A 20888-nucleotide genomic window follows, 5' to 3' on the forward strand; every position below is an offset into this window, starting at 1 on the left:
CTGACCAACAGACCACAATCGGTGAGGATAGGCAGCAACACCTCCAGCACGATTATTCTCAACACTGGTGCCCCACAAGGCTGTGTTCTCAGCCCTCTACTCTAATCCCTATATACTCATGACTGCATGGTTAGATTCTGCTCTAACTCCATCTACAAGTTTGCAGATGATACCATCGTAGCAGGCCATATCTCAAATAACGATGAGTCGGGATACAGGAAGGAGACAAGAGAGCTTAGTGACATGGTGTCATGACAACAACCTTTCCCTCAATGTCAGCAAAACAAAAGAGTTGGTCATTGACTTCAGGAAAGGGGGTGGTGTACATGCACCTGTCCACATTAATGGTGCTGAGGTTGAGAAGGTTGAGAGCTTCAAGTTCCTTGGAGTGAACATAATCAATAGCCTGTCCAACCACGTAGACGCCACAGCCAAGAAAGCTCACCAGTGCCTCTACTTCCTCAGGAGGCTGAAGAAATTTGGCATGTCCCCTTTGACACTCACCAACTTTTATCAATGCACCACAGAAAGCATCCTATCTAGATGTGTCACAGCTTGGTATGGCAACTGCTCTGCCAGGGACCGCAAGAAACTGCAGAGAGTTGTGGACACAGCCGAGCACATCATGGAAACCATCCTCCCCTCCATGGACCCTGTCTATACCTCTTACTGCCTTGGTGAAGCAGCCAGCATAATCAAAGACCCTGCCCACCCAGGTCATTCTCTCTTCTCTCCCCTCCCATCAGGCAGAAGATACAGGAGCCTGAGGGCACATACCACCAGGCCCAAGGACAGCTTCTATCCCATGGTGATAAGGCTATTGAACGGTTCCCTTAAACGATGAGATGGACTCTTGAGCTCACAATCTACCTTGTTGTGACTTTTCACTTTATTGTCTACCTGCAATGCACTTCCCTGTAGTTGTGACACTTTACTCTGTATTCTGTTGTTTTTACCCTGTACTACCTCAATGCACTGTGTAATGAATTGATCTGTACGAATGGTATGTAAGACAAGTTTTTCACTGTACCTCAGTACAAGTGACAATAATAAACCAATGTCAATACCACTGTTACACCACCATCAGGAATGCTTACTGTGCCATTCCGTGTCTGTACTCTGGCAAGTCCGATCACTTGGCTGTACTACTCCCGGCATATAAGATATCTTTATTAGTCACGTGTACATCGAAACATACAGTGAAATGCATCTTTTGTGTAGAGTGTTCTGGGGGCAGCCCGCAGGTGTCGCCATGCTTCCGGCGCCAACATAGCATGCCCACAACTTTCTAACCCGTGTGTCTTTGGAACGTGGGAGGAAACTGGAGCACCCGGAGGAAACCCACGTAGACCCAGGGAGAACGTACAAACTCCTTACAGACAGTGGCTGGAATTGAACCCGGGTCACTGGCGCTGTAATAGTGTCATGCTAACCACTACAGGCAGAGACTGAGGACTGCAGCACCAGGGGTGAGGAGGGAGGCAGAGGACTGTTTACAGGACTGCTTTGAATCAGTGGACTGGACCGTATTCAGGGATTCATCTTCGGATCTGAATGAATATGCCACGGTTGTCACCGACTTCATTAAGACCTGCGTGGATGAGTGTGTGCCTTTGAGACCATACCAAGTTTTCCCAAACCAGAAGCCCTGGATGAACCAGGAGATTCGCAGTCTTCTGAGGGCTAGATCTGTGGTGTTCAAGACTGGTGATCCAGAACCCTACAAGAAGTCCAGGTACGACCTTTGGAAGGCCATCGTGAGAGCGAAAAGGCAATTCCGTGTGAAGATAGAGACACAATCGGACACACGACAGCTGTGGCAGGGTCTGCATACCATTACTTCCTATAAGGTGAAACCAAACAGCATAAATGGCAGTGATGCTTCACTCCCCAATGAGCTCAATGCCATTTGTGCACGCTTTGAAAGGGAAAGTAACACTATACCTGTGCGAATCCCCAAAGCATCTGGCGACCCTGTGATCTCAATGTCAGAACATCCTTCAAGCGGGTGAACTCTCACAAGGTGTCAGGCCCCGACGGTGTACCAATGACTATCAACCGGTAGCACTCACATCTACCGTAATCAAGTGCTTTGAGAAGTTGGTTATGGCTATAATTAAGTCCTGCCTGAGCAGAGACCTGGACCTGCTGCAATTCGCCTACCGCCACAACAGATCTACAGCAGATGCAATCTCACAGGCTCTCCACTCTTCTTTGGAGCACCTAGACAACAGCAAAACATACATCAGGCTGCTGTTTATCGATTACAGGTTGGCATTTAACACCATCATCCCCTGAGTACTAATCAACAAGCTTCAAAACTTGGGCCTCTATACCTCCCCCTGCAACTGGATCCTTGACTTCCTCATCGGGAGACCACAGTCAGTGCAGATCGGCAACAGCATCTCCTCCTTGCTGACAGTCAACACAGATGCACCTCAAGGATGCGTGCTTAGCCTGCTGCTCTACTCTCTCTACACTCCTGACTGTGTGGCTAAACACAACTCAAATGCCATCGATAAATTCGCAGATGACACCACCACCATCTCAGATGGCGATGAGGAGGTGTACAGGAGTGAGATCGATTGGCTAGTTGAGTGGTGTTGCAAAAAGAACCTCGCACTCAACCTCAGCAAGACCAAGGAATTGATTGTGGACTTCAGGAAGGGTAGGTTGGGAAAACACACACCAGTCTTCATTGAGGGGTCAGTGGTGGAAAGGGTGAGCAACTTTAAATTGTTGGGTGTCAATATCTCGGAGGATCTATCTTAGTCCCAGCACATTGATGCAATCACGAAGAAGGCATGTCAGTGCCTCTACTTCATTTGGAGTTTGAGGAGATTTGGTATGTCACCAAAAACTCATGCAAACTTCTATAGGTGTACGGTGGAGAGCATTCTGACTGATTGCATCACAGCCTGGCATGGAGGCTCCAATGCACAGGATAGTAAAAGGCTGCAGACAGTTGTAGACTCAGCCAGCTCCATCACCGGCACAACCTTCCCCACCATCGAGGACATCTTCAAGAGGCGATGCCTCAAGAAGGTGGCATCCATCACTGGGGACCCTCACCATCGGAACATGCCCTCTTCTCATTACCTCCAGCAGGGAGGAGGTACAGGAGCATGAAGACTCACACTCAATGATTCAGAAACAGCTACTTACCCTCAATCACCAGATTTCTCAATGTCCATGAACCCATAAACATTGCATCATTATTCATATTTTCCCGCACTATTAGTTTATTTATTTTGTAATTGAGAGTAATTTTATGTCTTGCACCGTACTTCTGCCGCAAAACAACAAATTTCACATCATAAGACAGCGATAATAAATCTGATTCTGATTCCTGAATCTGATTGCTACAATAAATCGAGACAGGCAAAAAGCACAACTTTTAACTAACTTATTAAACATTTCAAAAAGCACAAAATAAAGATTGGAGTAGACAAATGAAATTACGTTGAAATACAAAATAAACATTTATTACTTTGTCTTGAGTGATGTTAAACAGAAATACAGATCTGGAACTTTTATCTGGAAGCATTGCCTGGAAGTATTGCCTGGGCGAAATAATGATTCACATATAAACTTTTCTGATAAGGGAGTTGTCAAGTAATAAGTGTGGCTCATCGACCCATGAAAAACTTGCATGTTATGCAACAAAGCTTAAACTTTTCAGCGTTTTTGTTACAATGAGAATAGATAACCAAAACTCAATTTCTTGACTGCAATGGAGAAAGTAGGCCAGTAGACAAACAGGGAATCATCGACAGCAATATTTGTATTTCCACAATTAATTTTGCATGTGCATATTCCAGAAGATGCCGTTAAATTTCTCCATTATAATAGCGATCACCGGCAACTTGCTTTATTCCAGGCAGTGGTTTCCCACATTTCTTTAGTAATGCTTTACAATATGAAAAATATTAGTTATATTTCCTGAAGTTGTGAGTAAAATAATATGGATATTAAGAAAGATACTTCAAGAATGTACATTTATTTATTATACTTCTTCTGGGATGTGGGCAGTTAAGCAAAAGGAGTCCTGTAGTGAAAAATACATTGCATTCAGGCAAAAAAAACTCAAGACGACGACTAACTACACAATACACACAAGCAAATAGAACAGAAAATAAATAATTACTAATTTTTCCGTAAGATAAAATTGAGTTGAGATACCAAAAGCTCATATTAAAGAGGTAATGAAGAAGATATGTTAAGAAAAGACAATTATTGAAACACATGCCGAGAATATTTGACAACTGTAAGGGCTTGATGTTCGAGTGTTTGTCACTAAAACGTTAATCATGTTGACTTGTATGTCTTTTAATAGTAGAAGAGATATACTAAATAAGTAAATTATGTATGTAGCAATTTTACCAGTGGTCCACTAGTTTTAAAGCATGGACAATGGAAAATAATATGAATACCTTCTGCAAAATTAACTTAATTTGCCCAACAATATGCAGAAACATTTTAATTGAAATAATGATTTGGTCTGTACATTTTTGCATTGGTATTTCTCTTAAAGAACCTAAAATGCTCAGAAACACTTATGTTTCTTAGATGCACCTAATTTGCGATGATGAATTGAGTGCACGCTTCAGTGATCATAACTGCAGCTGAGACCTATTATATTTAATGATCTAGACATTTTTTTTCTGAAAACACCCAGGCATATATTGTGATAAAATGAAGAAGGCACTTCTGTTATTAAGAGCAAAAGAGAGAAAAAACTGCAAAAAATTCCAAGTTACTACATATATCTAACATAATGTGTGCTTCACACTTTTTATTGTTTGTGCTTACACTAAAAATAATCAGAAAGGAATTATCTGATAACCTGAAAATTAATTCTTTCATATGTGACAATATTTAACTAATTTTGTGTGAAAGACAACTTTTTAATGCTTACATCTTACATTTCTCTCAATACCTGCCTTCAAAACTCTGAATGGCAAAGGTTGTGAATGGGTTATAGAGATCCTTTCACCATGAGATCTTTTTGTGTGAGTAAGCAACAGTAATTTGCAATTTGTGAAAACATTTTGAAAGATTCCAATTTTTTGTTTCATGTGGGTGCTAATTTCAGGTAAGTTTCAATTCACTGGTTCAGGTATGTGATGTTATGGGACGTAACACCCCACAATTAGTGCTAACTCTGTGGACTTTACCCATTTCTCTCCAATATCACCAAAATGTTTGTTGACATGGAAAGAACATTTGCCATTCATGAACAAATTATGGAAGATTGCATTAATGTAAATAACTGCCTTAATGGAAACTTGGGTTATAAGTATTGATGCCCGTGTCCAAATGAAGCCATTCAGCCAGGCTATACCACTGACCACTCGCCCAGGATATACATTGGTGGTAACTGTAGTTCTCAACACCAAATTGTTCCTTGGTTCACCTCTCTGCTTCCCTGGCCTTTCTTCTCTTTTGGGCATCTCACTTTCTGTACCTCTTGTTTCCCATTTAAAATCTGCATCCTCTGCAAGCCAAGTGCAATAAAATGTTCTGACCAAGGCATCCTTGCTGCCTTCCTCTGTAATCCTCTGCAACAAGTGAATTCTTATCCTCAAGTGATTACACCCCCCATCTCATCATATTAAGCTTTACATTCTCTTAGCTGACTGCCCACCTGTAAGGCCTTAACCTCTGGGTCATCCCATCACACTTGACTTTGCAAATAGATAAGATATCTTTATTAGTCACATGTACATTGAAACACACAGTGAAATGCATCTTTTGCGTAGAGTGTTCTGGGGGCAGCCTGCAAGTGTCGCTATGCATCAGGCGCCAACATAGCATGCCCACAACTTCCTAACCTGTACGCCTTTGGAATGTGGGAGGAAACTGGAGCACCTGGAGGAAACCCACGCAGACACGGGGAGAACGTACAAACTCCTTACAGACAGTGGCCGGAATTGAACCCGGGTCGCTGGCACTGTAAAGCATTATGCTAACTGCTACACTACCATGCCTGTCAAAGTCATCTCTCATTATTTTAATGTACAACTCACCACCCATACCCCTCCCTATCCAGCTTCTTCAGTTGGTGCACAGGAAAAAACTACCTCACAATTAATTTATGCTCATTCAACGTCTCAACACCTATAGACTTCCATCCCACAATGTTTCTGCAGCTACTGGTCTCTTCACCTCCACCTTCGATGCCTCAAGCTCCATTGAAAGTACCATTTTCTCTCATCCTGGCCACCTTTTGCTCCCTTATTTCCAAATGATACAGACTTGAATTGGTTTAGCCTTGCACTACGACCATGCTGGTTTTAATGATAATAAAATGCATTTAAGCCCTGCTTTTGTTTGCTCAAATTGCTCATTATTCCAAGGTTATCCTGAATCCAAAGAATACACTTGCTTTTTTTCACTAATGCAAAATGCTTGCTTAAATCTTTCTCTCCTTTCCCCCTGCCTCAGTTCCAACAAGAAACGTGAAGAACTTAGAGATCTCTTTGACACTCAAACCATGACCATCTCATCAATTGCCTCTGTTGCTCCCCTACCTTTCCCAGCCCACTGGTAGGAAGTCCTGAGGTTATTCCCTGCTCAGGCTTTGATTTATGTCCTTTACCTGGTTTTGCTCTTGCACCTCATACCCTCTTAGAACCTGTCCTCCAAGAGACTCACCTTCTGCTTTCTCAATGAGCAGTCTTTGCTAGCTCCGTGTTATTGCATTCTCTTTCAAATTTATCTTCTTCTGAAAAAAAATATTAAAAAATCCCAATCCATCTCCCATTTTAAAATTACCACCCCACCTCCAATCCCCCTTTTCTTTTTCAAAGTCCTCGAACATGACAGAGCCTCTCAAAGTTCAGCCACCTGAAAGATCCATTTTAGAGTTCCTCCAATCGGATTTCTGTCAGTCACCCAGGACACTATTTGACGGCGATGAAGGCAAATCCAGCCCTCCTCTTTCTTCTCAGCTGATCTGGAGCTTTTGACATGGTAACCACACCATTCTCCTCCAACACCTCTCCACCATCTGAATTGGGTGGGACTGGAATTGTGTAGTTTCCTTCTCATCTATCCAGCCATACTTAGATCACTCACAGTGGCATTTCTTCCTGCTCCAGCACTATTACCTCTGGTGTCCCCTAAAAATATATTCTTGGCCTTCTTCTATTTCTTATGTACATGCTGTCCTTTGACAACACCACCCACATACACAGGATCAGTCTTCAGATGTATGGTGAGCAACATCCATTTGTACCTCAACACACCAATTTGACCTCTCTATTGTTTCTGAATGGTCTGGTTGCTTGAGCACCAATTTCTACCAAGTAAATATTCATATGCCCAAAGCCATTGACTTCAGCTCCTGATAAACATTTACATCAACTCATCACTGATTCCGTCTCTCTCGCCGGCAATTGTCTGAACCTGAACCAGATATTTACAACCCCAAGTTGAGCTTCTAATCTCATACTCCCCCATCACTACGAGGACCCACTTCCACCTCTGTAAAATCACACAACAAAGTCTTTGTTTCAACACCTGCTGTCAAATCCTCATCCCCTATTTCACTGTTACATCACACTCCACGCTGGCTTCCATCATGACAAGTTCCATAAAATTATGAACATCAAACACTATTCTTCTGTGTCCTCAGTTGCAACAAGTTTAGATCAATTATGACTTCTGTGCTCTCTAACCTACACAGTCTATATGTTCAGCAACAACTCAGTTTTAAAGTTCTTGTTGTTTACAAATGTTTCCATCGTGTTCCAGCCTCACCACCCCTACCTCCAATATCTGTGAACTCCTCCATCCCTACAACGCCTTGCCCATCTGTTCCCAGCTTCCCGTTGACTCCTAACTTCACTGTTTCACCATTGACTTCGGCATCCAAGACTCTCAGTTCTGGAATCCTTCTGCTTCTCTTTCCATCCTTAAAAACTCACCCTTTGACAGAAATTTTGTCATGTTACTTTCCTATCAGAACCCCTTTGAACACTGCATTACCACCTCTTCCAGATCCTAATCATCAGCTGTATAAAAAAATTCTCCTCATGTCACTTCTGGTTCTTTTGTTCATCACCTTTATTCTATGAGCCCTGTCCTTGGCCACGCAGGCAATGGGAACAGTTTTTCTCTCCCTGCTCTACCTATACACATTATGACTTTAAATAACTCTATCAGATCTCCTCACAACATTCTCTAGTTCCTAGAAGAACAACTCCAGTTTCCCTTGCCTTTCCACTTAACTAAGGTCCCTCATCCCTAAAATCATCCTGGCAAATCTATTCTGCATGCTTTGCAAAGCCTTCCCAGCTTTTCCAAACTGTTTGATTACACTGTGAAGCACCTCAGAACAGCCTGCTATTTTAAAGGTATTTATTGCACACCTCCCAGCGGTATCAGTGAATCAGCAAGATGAATTAGTGGGATGAATTTGGATGGATAAAAGGGAGGAGATTGCTGTGGCCCTGATGGAGATTTCTGTGTCATCGTTAACCACAAGGCAAGGTACCAGGAGATCGGAGGATAGCTAATATTGTTCCTTTCTTTAAGAAGGGCGGCAGGAATAAGCCAGGTAACTACAGGCCAGTGAGTCCTGTGTCAGTGGTCAGGAAATTATTGGAGAAAATTGTGAGGGACAGGATTTATGTATACTTGGAAAGACAGGAACTGATTAGGGATTGTCAGTGCAGCTTTGCTGGGGGCATAGAACATAAGAGTTGGGACTTCATGTTGCAACTTTACAAAACACTGGTTAGGCCGCACTTGAGTATTGTGTGCAGTTCGGACCACCATACTATAGCAATGATGCGATTGTGCTGGAGAAAATGCAGAGGAAGTTCACAAGGATGCCGCCTGGATTGGAGGACGTGAGCTATGGGGAGAGATTGGATAGCTGAGCTGGCTTTCCTTGGAGCGAAGTGGGCTGAGGAGTGTCCTGAGAGAAGTATAAGAGACTATGAGAGGCATAGAGAGGGTAGAAAGCCAAAATCTTTTTCCCATGGTAGGGGTATCAAAAAAAAGGGCATAGGTCTATTGTGAAAGGAACAAGTTTTAAAGAGGATTGGAGAGGTAAGCTTTTTTTTTACAGAGAGAGTGGTTGAACACTCTGCCAGAGGAACTGGTGGATTCCAATACAATCACTCTATATAAGAGGCATTTAGACATGAGCTTAAATAGGCAAGGCACAGAAGAATATGGTCCTAATGTGGGCAAATGGGATTAATGCAGATCGGCAAAATGGTCAGCATGGATGTGGTGGGCTGAAGGGCCCATTTCTATACTTTACGACTCTGAATTCTCCGAGATATTTACAAAAACAATTATAGTAAGTTGCTGGGTAGGATATTGCCATTCATTAGGAGCTCACAGGCTGGGGAGAGGAAACAGGAGCAAATCATCCATATTTTGATGCTTCTGCAGATGTTTTAAGGGGAGTTTTGATGGATGCACAAGTTAGGGACTGTGATCCAGAAACAGAGCAACAAGATTCACTGGTGATATTAGCTGGTAGAAATTAGTAACATATGAAGCATCATCCATGAGGATCTACCATATATTTCAAATGATCACAGGAGGTGACTGCTAGTGAGGAAAGAAAACTATCATTATCACCTTACACATTGACATCCAACAGCTCTACCTCTTCAAGGCCTTTCTCAATCTCTCCTTCCCTTGCTGTCAGAATGTATGGCTAACATTCGGTTTTGCATGTTTTTCAGCTAAAGAATAATAAGACTAAAACTACAATTGTTCAATACCATCGCAAACTGTCATTCCAGCAGTAGCAAATCCATTCATTTCTCCAGCCACCGTCTCAGGCTGGAGTAGACTGTCTACAAACCATGGACCCGAAGCTGTCAAGCCCCATTTTGCCTTCCACCTCACACATCACTGTTGCCTGACTCAGCCTTTGCCCACCTCTCGACCTGGATTCATTTAACCTGCCCAGCTAGGGACTACCAGGTTGTAAAAGAAATACTGCTCCATTTTGGCTGGCTGACATTTTAAAGGTTTTTTAAAAACTTCTTCAGTGCCTACCAGAAATAGGCACCTAAGGTGTCTCAAAATATATGTGAAGCTGGGTACTATGATGCCAACAGGACTGCCGCACCTTTTTTTGAACTTAAGAACTGAAGCTCCGACAGCACCCAATCTACAGAAAAATCTAACAAGATCATTATCACAGAGCAAGTGAAGCAGTACTTAAAGAGACACTCAGCTGCAAGTAATTGGATCAGAGGGCCTGTTTGCCACCCTGCTGTTTGGATTGCCAAGAGAGTTTCCAACTTCTAAATCACTTCCTTTTTTCAACCTCTCAAGGGTGCCATTCTTGCCAATTTTATTTGGATAGAACAACAGTGCAAGAAAGAGGAACAGCTACAGACTTGATAAACAGCAAACTGCAAATGGAATAATTAGAAGGCAGTCAGTGAGCACTGCTCCTGAGAGGGGATGTGGGGGTCAGGTAAAACCAGTCAGCAAAACAGCAACCCCACCCCCACCACGACATGTTGCTAGATTGCAATCAATAGACATTATCAGGTAATTTGTAGGATTTTCTTCACTGAAAACATATTTAGCCACCTCTCCTCTCTCAGGTGATTTTTTTTTGTGCTGTGCAACACAAGGGATACAGTACATGCTGGGGAAAGCACTTCCTTTCAGCTTAGTGTTAGCATTGGGCACATGCAGTTCTTACAATGTATACTCCTTATCAGGAGGGAATGTATCCCACTTCCTATTCAGGACAATGCAATCCTGGTGTTACTACCAAAACCCCTAACCATTGGTTTTATAGAAAGAAACGGAAGCAGGGTCATCAGAGAAGCATCAGAAATTGTACCCAATACTTCCAATATCAAAACAATTCTCCAGGTTTCTTTTTATTGGTGAGTGAAACTTCAATACTTAGGATATCTTGCTTAGAAGAATGTAAAGTGTCTGGCCAAAAGAATTCTTGAGTAGCGATAACCAATGGTTATCTCCAGCTGATTCAGAGCTTCTTCCGCTGGAAAAAAATATAAATGGCCTTTTGCTTTCAGAACTAACCTGTGAGGAAATCTGTGGCAAAAGATAACACCAAAGGCTGATGCACTTTTTAAATTGGTCATCAAGGCAGTGAATAATTTACTTGAATAAGACCATCTCCCATCTCTATCAAATGAGGAAGATCAGCAATATTGGAAATTTTCTGTCCATCTTTGATTTTTAATTCAGAAATCATATTGTTTATTTGCTTTTTTAAAATCTCCATGGTCTCCAATTTCAGTTGGAACCAGGAAAGATGCAGCCATAAATTTCATCACAACTGCAGAATCAATGCAATTCTTTACTGAACAGTAGGGGACATATTTCACAACGATACACCTGCTATCTGCTAACTTATACACACCTCAGAAAAAACTAATGCTCCATTTCTGCATCAAACTTCTTCAACTAGAATAAACGATAATTAGCATAACTTTCCTTTTGATAAGCAGTCAAATCTGAATGACTTCTTTAAGCTTGAACCCTCAAAATGTTAACCAAACTATAATGTACTAAACCAAGATTATGATATCTTGTTCCTAGGTAGGTGAATGTTGAAGAATTCTTCCTCCAATATTATGAGGTCCCTTAATCAACTGCTGTGACACGATGAAGCATTTTGTAAATATGGCCCAGATTTTACTGGTGGATGCCAGCGGTTTTAAACGGCATTTACCTATTTAAATGGCAGCAAGTCCTAAACCTACCATTAGTTGGAGCTGTAAGTTTCAATAATTACTGCTGCTGGACTCCCCATTGCACTTAGCAGCAGAGTTCCATCTTGCTGAGATTCTTCAGCATTTATGCTGGTGAACTCAGCTCTCAGACCTTGAGCCAGATTAGACCTGGCTCAGGATCTGAAACCCTGTTGATTTCAATGGGAATTGCAAGGGAGATGGGTAAGGTAATGACTGTAATTATCTAAAAGCGTTCTCAGTTGATTTTATTCCATTTAAAAAAGAAGTATTTAAGATTTTTCATGCATTTTAATAGCGTTACATGCTTCTGACTGTCAGCAGTATTTAAAAACTCTCACACCTTTGACATTTGTCAAAGATCGGTTTGCATACTGGCAAACCTGTCAGGGAAATTCTGGGGCTTGAGTTTTACCAACAGCATTGTCCAAGGCCCTCCCACCATTGAGTTTGACCTCTGTGGGTCATCAAGAATCATCCTCGGAATTAGGACCAGGTTAGTTCAGGCGTGCGATGACCAAAGGTGCCTGGCCCATGCTAGCAAAATCCAGGCCTTTGTTTATTACACTTACATCCTTGAATGGCCTGCAAAGATTCTAAGTTACAAATGAGGGAGGCAGGCTTCATAACAATCCCAACACTACCTTAGTTAGTGTAAAGAGTGACAAGCTTCACACAAACTAAAACTAAACAAACAGCAAACAACCTGTTTAACTAAATTTGCTTCTGAATGTTTTTTTGGAAAACATGGTACTATAACTACCCAGGGCATTTCCTCCCTAAAACTCTCAAAATGTTAAGTTTACACAAGATTAAATAAAATTATGAGGGAAAAACTTTGAATCAGAGTGAACTTAAATATCTTCCTTCGGAGCATTCAATGTCCCACTGATTGCCAGATTGTGCCCAATTCTTCAATGCATCCTTTTACTGACAAGATCATATTCTTCACCATATTACATGAGTTCCTATTTCTCACCTGTCTGACTTCCCCACCCACAATTAAAACAAGAGCTTTGTAAAGAGCGCCAGTCATCAACTAATTTCACAGAAGACGTTGGCCAACAGACAAATAATTACACCATGTCACACTTTGTACATCTCAATCAATATTCTAATGCAAGTCTTTGTCTGAAATATTTTAGTCCTTGTTTTCCAAAATACTAATCCCCCTTGCAGTGTGATGTGTTCACGCAAGCACAGGGTCCTCAATAATCAGTGCGTCAGCAGGAAGCCAGTGAACACAGAAGGGGAGAAAATCCTCTCTGTACTGATTGTTGAGGACCAGGACTTTAACTATTGTTAGCATCAGCGTATTAATCAACCCCTTGTTAAGCAGAAGAACTGCATTACTGTTAAAATTAAAATGCTGAAACTTTTGCTTTAAGTTCACTAAATGAGCCTTGTTATTTGCTGATTACTGTCACTCTTCAGCTAATTGAATTAGAGTATTCAGGAACTCCACTACGTTGACAGAAAAAATTATTTGTGCACTCAAGATATGATTGGTCTTAGCTTGTTCATTTGATTAACAGTATGCTATTACCATGTTCTTAAGAGGGTAAAGAAGAGGTTGGAATTAGTGCCATTAAATAGTGTCAGTATGAGGTACATTTAATCTGTGAGATTCAAAAATAACAAAATGCCTAACTGGGGATGTAGGGGATCCAAATTATGTTTGCCCTGCTTGTCTTACAGATCAGCAATGCTTTCATGGAAAATTCATCATTGTAACATAATATGGGAAAAACTGGGGCATTCTGTAATTTTGCTTTCAAATCTGAATTTCAAATCTTACCTGGGCTTAAAATAAACAGACTCTAAACCACAACATGGCTTGAAACAAAACATAAATTGAAAGGAAAGATTATCCTGGTTAATGGGAGGTTTCATTTGCTGCAGATTGAAAAGATGTACTGTACATATGTAAGGGCAGAATTCTGCTTTTCAACCATTTTATTAATGAGAATGGCTTATAATGTGGAACAGCAAAAGCGATGCTTTCAAAATATAAGTCTTGAAAGGGAAATTGATCACCCTATTCACAGTGAGCTGATCTTAGTTACAATGATTTCTGACAGGAAGGGATAGCAGGGAGGTGGCAAACTCCACTAAGATTCCCATTCTCAATACTGACCATATCTATAAAACCCGAAGGAGGCAGGAACAGGTGCAAATGTAATCCCCTACACAGCTGAATATTTTTTGCACAGCTTTACAAATGAGGAAGGGCTATGGGTTAGGTAGAATCATGGAAATTTATTTTAGCATGAACCAATGCCTCAGGAGATAAAGATATAGAATCACATGCTTGATAAAAAGTAAAGGAAACTATACAGTCCTGTATATCTGTAAGTATTTTTTCATGTGAGGTTGGAGGACCTCTTTGGTTTAGTGTAAAACAGACTAACCAACAAGCAAAAAGCAGATTGAATACCACACCATGAATCAGCCTATCGGACCTTCCATTCCGTTCTTTTTACCTCTCTTTTGTTCTTTGCAACTTAAAACTTGTTTTATTTCTAACTTTTCCCCAGTTCTGCTGAATGTTACCGACCTGAAATGGTTTCTCTCTCCACAGACGCAGACTGACTTACTAAGTATTTTCAGCATTTTCCATTTTTATTTCAGACATCCAGTATCTGCAATATCTTGTTTATCAACCAGCGATCATGTCAGATTCCCAGTAAAAGCTCCAAAAAGTTTGTTGGAAAGGCAACATTTTGGGAATGGTTTACATAAAAGACATATGAATGTGTACTGGGTTTACTTTGGTAATCTTATCCACTTTGGAAGTAAGTGATTGCCTTAGTACTGCTTGCCTTGTGCATGGAAAACCACTGGCTTTACTGACCTCTAGCTGAATTAAATAGGCATCAAACTAAAAATAGACTTCAAAAAGACATGCAATGCTTTGTGGTGCAGCAAGTGAAAAATATTAAATACCTGGTAAGTACATGGACCATGTTTAAATAATCTGCTTAAGCCTGCAGTTAAAGAACATAGTGAATAAGCTCTTGGGGTCTTAACTTATTGATAAACACATTCTAAAGGATATTTTACTTCATTTTTTGTAGATATCTTAATAGGTGCATTTTCCCATATTTATTAATTATAAACACTAACATGTCATTGGTAGTATAATTACAAAGCCAAACATGGGAGAAGAAAGGTGAAGATATCTGGAGATAAACCCAGCAACATATCCATTCATGTTTATTGTAAATTTTCCCAAAAATATTGAGTAAAATTTATACAGAAGGTTATCAGCACCAGGTCTAGGATCCTGGAATTCCCTATCCTACAGCACCATAAAAGTACCTTTCCAACAGTTGGTAGCAAGCTTAAGAAGGCAGCCTGTTCCCACCGTCTCACAGGCAAGGAGGGATGGGCAATTAATGCAAGTTTTAATAGCCACAATACATATCAAACACATGAGAATTGTAAGTTAATTGGCCAATGATTTGTAGGTGAGTGGTAAAATCTGGGGGAAGTTGAGGGGAATGTGATAGAATAAAATAGATGAGTGTAAGTGGATGCTTGATGATTAGAATGGACTCAGTACGCTGAAAGGTTTGTTTCTGTGCTTTATTAGTCTATGAATGAAATTTATAGAAGGCCATTGGTAACACCAACTACTTAGTAGTTAGGTTTGCATTTGAACAAATGCAACGTAAACAATAAACATAAAGTTTTATCCAGCCCCAGCTGTCACAAGACCATCCAGATCCCAGTTTACAACCTTAACTTCCTGGACTAAGTTCAGCAATTGTGCTTGTGCAGAAAACATTCTTTTTTTATAACAGGAGCTTGACTGTTCTGAATAGTGCAAACAGGGCAGCACAGCTAATCTTAGTAGCAAGGATGAGCATACTGGAATTGTTCCAGTTATCAAAGCAATTGGGGTCACAGAAAATGTCTTCATTATACTGAGTCAACCAGCATCAATGCAAACTACTATCTGATCACCACTAGGATAATTGGTATCACATGTCAAAATGGACTGCTTTTTAAGAGTTACCTGGAAAGCTTTTATACAAAATTTGTTCATTTTCAGTTCTCTGGTGTTTCTTTATTCCCCTCCCATTCCATCATTACCCAAGTCCTTTGTCTTCATTTGTTTTCATTAACCCAACTCAATAATGATACTTTCATTCCCAAAAACATGCAAATCTACAAACTTCCTTAAGTAGGAGAAATGCAGGAATTGCTGTTTTTAAAAGGCATAATCGAAATAGTCACATTCTGTATGGAGAGCAAATGGAGAAAAACAGTTATAGAGTCTAGAGTTTTTAAAAAGTTAAATATAAAACTTAATAAAATGTAATCACACAAATATTAAATGTTCCAAGTAGCATTGCAGCAAACAAGCGTTACTTCAAGGATTAAACACATCAACCAGTTTACTATTCTTTTTTCAGCAATTTGAAAGACCCCAGAGTCAGCTTTTCAGTGACATGGAACAATAACAAATAATTCATTTTCTGCCTTATTAATTCAATAGAGTTAGAAAATGAATCATTATACTTATTTAATAATCAAATACACCACATTCTTGGGCATACCTGAAGTTCAGTCTGAAAGAAGAATTTCTGTGGACATTGTGAACAGTCATAAATCTTATCTTCTTGCCCATGTACTGCGAAGATATGCTGTTGCAGTTTGTTTGCCTGCACGAAGACTGAAAATAATTGAAAGTGATCAGAAGTGCATCTGCTGCAGAACTCGGCTGCCATTCCCAGCTGTATGTCTATTATTACCACACTGAGCCAAATCCCCCACAGACCTTGTGATATTTATCAATAAATCATTTTTTTTGTTTCACTAAATTTAATTCACTATGTAGACTAGATTAATAATTTAACATTTCAAGACTGGAGTTTCACTTATTTATAACATCTTGCATACTGGGGCTCTTTTTAGTCTGTATGTGTGAATGTGTGCTTTGGTTTATTGCTCTGATCTACCTATATTGAATTATCATTAAATTATTCCATGTAAATTATAAACCTAAATGCTGCCACAGATATTAGGCAGGTTTTTTAGCATTGATAATTATTGGTCCACATACCGTGATGAACTATCAAAAGTGAACTTGGCCACCTACTCATGAGATCATTTTCACTATTCACTTCCACATGATTTTCAGTGTTAGCATAAACCAACAGCTGTGAGAAAACAAAAGGTGGATCAAACCAACACAAGAACATGTTGTTCTTTCTTGTTTATATCAATTGGTTACTCGCATTTATTCAAGTAAAAGATGCTTATAATTGAGACTAAAGAAGCACTCTTATGTCCGTATTCACATCCATGAAGATAGGCTGATATTGTGCACACAATGATGTTTCAATTTCATGAAATGCTGTGAATTTCGGTATACTGTTATACTTAATCTGATGTATTACCAGAAGGCAAGACTACCAATTTGGTGCATCTCAGTAGGTCAATATAACTTAAATACAGAGGTCAACAGCTGTCTATTAAAATTTATGCCCAAATTTATGCCAGTATGGGTGTAAACACATTGGGAAAATCAATTAGTGTATCAATCAGTAGCATCTTTTACTGAAATAATATGACATTAGTCCAATGCTTTACTTTTCTGAAGTTACAAACCTGTTCTGTGCACACAATGGTACATTGTTCAATTGCCAGCGAAGCACCAATTAATCTGAGTAATCCATATCCTTCTTTGAAAATCCAACTACAGCTGCAATAACACGAGAAATTTTCTTGCATTTGCTTACTATTTTTTTCTCAAAAACTTGTGTGTAAAAGTCAAATAATGGCGACTGTTATATCAAAGTTAGTTTATTTATAAAATCATTGTGAAATAGGGCAATTAATGCCGGGAAATTTTCAAAATTGAACTGAAAAACTTGAGCAGAAAGCAGCTGAAGCTTATACTCATTGCAAAATTGAAATCTGAATTTAGTGTTTCCAGCTCCAGATATTAAAGCTACTGTCTGAAATGAGAGCAGATACTAAATTAGCTCCAATCTTTACATTCTGCTGGAGCATTCAAACTTTCCTCATTAAGCACAAAAAGGAACAAATTTAAACACCAACAGCACAAATTTAAATCCACTGAGGTGGCTCAGCATAACTCGCCAAGACAACCAGTTCTCACTCCTAGACTCTCAATGTTACCTCTATTGCCTTCAAAGGACACATTTCTAGCCTAAAATGAGGAAAACTGGCAATCACCCTGTTTGGAAGAAGAATAAATCTGTGTTCCATGAAATAATGACGAATTTAATAGTTCTGAAGGTTTTAATGTTTCTTAAAGTTAATATCCGATTAAGAGTATAGTGCCTGAGAAAACCATCAAACCTTTGGGAACAGAAACAGTTATTCCTCATGTTGATAAAATTTAATGAAAAGGAAATTCAGGCAGTCTAGGCCAAGCTGCATTACACAGAGCACCACACAAGTTTTATTTTTATTTGAGGCTGGGGAAGGAACTTGAGAATGATATGTAGTGCCAAGGCTAAGGAATGCAAGACCCGAGCTCAAAACAAAACATGATATGGATCAATGCAACTACAGATACACCATGTAGTAATCATATGGATTGACTGAGGTGTCACCCTTGACTACATTAACATCAGAGCCTCAAACTTAATTCTATGGCATGTAATTGTAAGATATTTTTAATCTATTAATTTGCAGGATCAGTCAATACCACAGCTGACTACAAATATCCCTGCTACATGCTGGGTAGAGTCAATGTGGTGAGCTTGGACCATGGATGAGTCTGCCTCTAAGGAAAAGAAAAATGTAGTGTTTCTACTTGCATCACCTTTTCAGGCAGTGAATTCTAGACTCATTCACTGAAATTTTTTTTCTCAATTCCCTTCCACTTCCACAAATTAAATAAATCTATGCCCTTGGTTACTGATCCCTCAGTGTACAATTGTTTAGGCCTCTAATAATTTTGTACACTACCATCAAATCTGCCTTCAATCTCCATTGTTCCACCTTAAACGGTCTTACCTCATAACTATAATTCTCGAGCTCTGGCAACAGCTCCAGTTGGCACATTTGTGCCCAGTTAACCAGTCCATTAATATCATCCCATAGCCTTGAACTTTCTTCCTCATTGTCAACCACAATGTCAATTTTGGTGTCATCAGCAATTTTTTCCCTCTACATTTAAGCCAACAATATTTACATGTACCACAAAACACATGAGGCTTAGCACCAAGTCCTGTAGAGCCCAACTACATGCAGTCCTATAGTCAATATAATTCCTGCTGACCTTTGTTTTCTACACTTAGCCAACTTTGTTTCCAGCTTGGTGCCTTCCTTTCGATTCCATTGACTTTAACTACCATGTGGAACAAGTGCCTCAGCAAATCCACAAATGTTCTGCCCTTATTGATACAACTTTCCACTACATCACAAAATTCAGTTAGTTAGTTGGACACATCCTTAACGAAACCATGCTGACTTCTCACAATCAACACAATTAAGTGTAAGGAAAAGCAATAAATGGATTAGTAGATTATTGGAGGCATTAATCCAACACAGTTTGAGGTCTGGAAAGAAATTTTTTCCCTACTTATTCATTTTTTGGGATAAAGGTGTTGATGGCAAGGTCAGCATCTTATGATTGGTTTCAAATTGGCCATGAGAAGATAAGCCACCTCTAAGAATCACTGCTGCCCTCCTGATGAAGGTACTCCTACTCTGTTGTTGGGAAGGAATTCCAGGATTTGGAAACAGCTATGATTAAGTAATGACGATACATTTCCAAATTAGGATGGAGTGGAACTTGGAAGGGACCTGCTGCCTCGTCTTTTTTTGGTGGTGGAAGTTGTGGGTTTGGAATTGTTGTTGGAGGCTAGTCGAGTAGATGCTGCGCATTTTGTAGATGGTACACACTGCACGCACAGTGATGGAGGGAATGAACATTTTGACTGATGGATAGGGTGCTAGCCAAGCAAGATGCTTTGCTCTGGACAGTGTCAAGCTTCTTATACATTGTTGGAGCTGTACTCATCTGGGCAGGTGGAGAGTATTTCATAACAATCCTGACATACCCTTTAGATGGTGGAAAGGCTTTGGATTGTCAGGAGGCCAGGCACTTGTGACAGGATACCCAGCCTCTGACCTGCTCATGTAGCTGTAATATTTACGTGGCTGGTCCAGTTGAGTTTCTCATCAAGGTGACCTCCAAGATGCTGATGGTGAGGGACTTGGCAATGAAAGTCAAGGGTCATGGTTAAAGTCTATCTTGGAGACTGGCATAGTTTAGCATATGTAGCATGAATGAAACTTGCCACTTTTCAGGTCATATTATCTGGATCCTATTCCATTCAGGAATGGACTGCTTCATTTTCTGAGGAGTTGCAAGTGGAATTAACCACTGTAAAATTATCGGCAAAGATCTCCTTTTCTGACCTTAACATTCAAGGAAGGTCATAGATAAAATGGCTGAAACGGTTGGGCCTAAGGTATTGCCTTGAGGAAGTCTTACAGTCATGTTCTGAAGGTAGGAAGCCCAACCTCCAACAACCATAACCATATGCCTTTTGTACAAGGTATGAGAGTTTCCCTTTGTGCTCAATAATTTCAATTTTACCAGGTTGCTTTGATCCCACACTCAACCCAATGTTGCTTCAATGTCAAGGGTAGTCACTCTCAGAAGAGAAGCAATGGTGCCTCTGGGCGTGTATGATAATCAACAACCAGTAAGAAAGATATACAGGAACAAATCTGTAGGCACATTTAGAAAGAGGTAAACATAGTTGAGTCATAATAGACCCTTCAATTATTGTGATGCAATGCGGAAGGTAGGGGGTGAGAAAGCTACAGGTTGGAAAGCAATGTGAAGGGAAAGGATGGGAGATATCCCTGGAAATTGTACAGGAGTAGTTCCTCCGGACACATCTTTTGTTTCTTTATTTCCTCCACTGTCATCTCTTTCGGCTTGCATTATCACCCACTTTGATCATTTAGTCATTCCTGTCTTTTCCTCCCTTAGACTTTGCAGTTTGTTGTCTTCTCACCTCCCATGCACTACTTCTGGTTGCAGCTCGCCACCCCCACCCTCCCCTCCCCTCCCCTCTTCTCCCTTGGTTCTGTGCTTACTTAAAACCTGTTGCATCTGTAATATTTGCCAATTCTGATAAGAGGTCAATGTTAGTCTCTCCACTAATGCTGCCT

The 20888-nt window shown here is 40.2% G+C and overlaps 1 protein-coding gene across 4 annotated transcripts in view; it reads right to left on the minus strand.

Moving 5' to 3' along the window:
• Positions 1-20888, minus strand: part of znf423 (zinc finger protein 423) — a 295490-nt gene that overhangs the window by 20371 nt on the left and 254231 nt on the right. For 2 of the 4 annotated variants that reach the window (XM_052028339.1, XM_052028338.1), the window contains one exon: positions 16280-16395. The exons of the other annotated variants lie outside the window; for them this stretch is intronic. In XM_052028339.1, coding sequence (XP_051884299.1) covers positions 16280-16395 — 116 coding nt within the window. The remainder of the gene's footprint in view (positions 1-16279; positions 16396-20888) is intronic. 4 annotated transcript variants of the gene reach the window in all.

This window comes from Pristis pectinata, chromosome 13 (genome assembly GCF_009764475.1).
Source record: "Pristis pectinata isolate sPriPec2 chromosome 13, sPriPec2.1.pri, whole genome shotgun sequence".
NCBI classification, from domain to species: Eukaryota; Metazoa; Chordata; class Chondrichthyes; order Rhinopristiformes; family Pristidae; genus Pristis; species Pristis pectinata.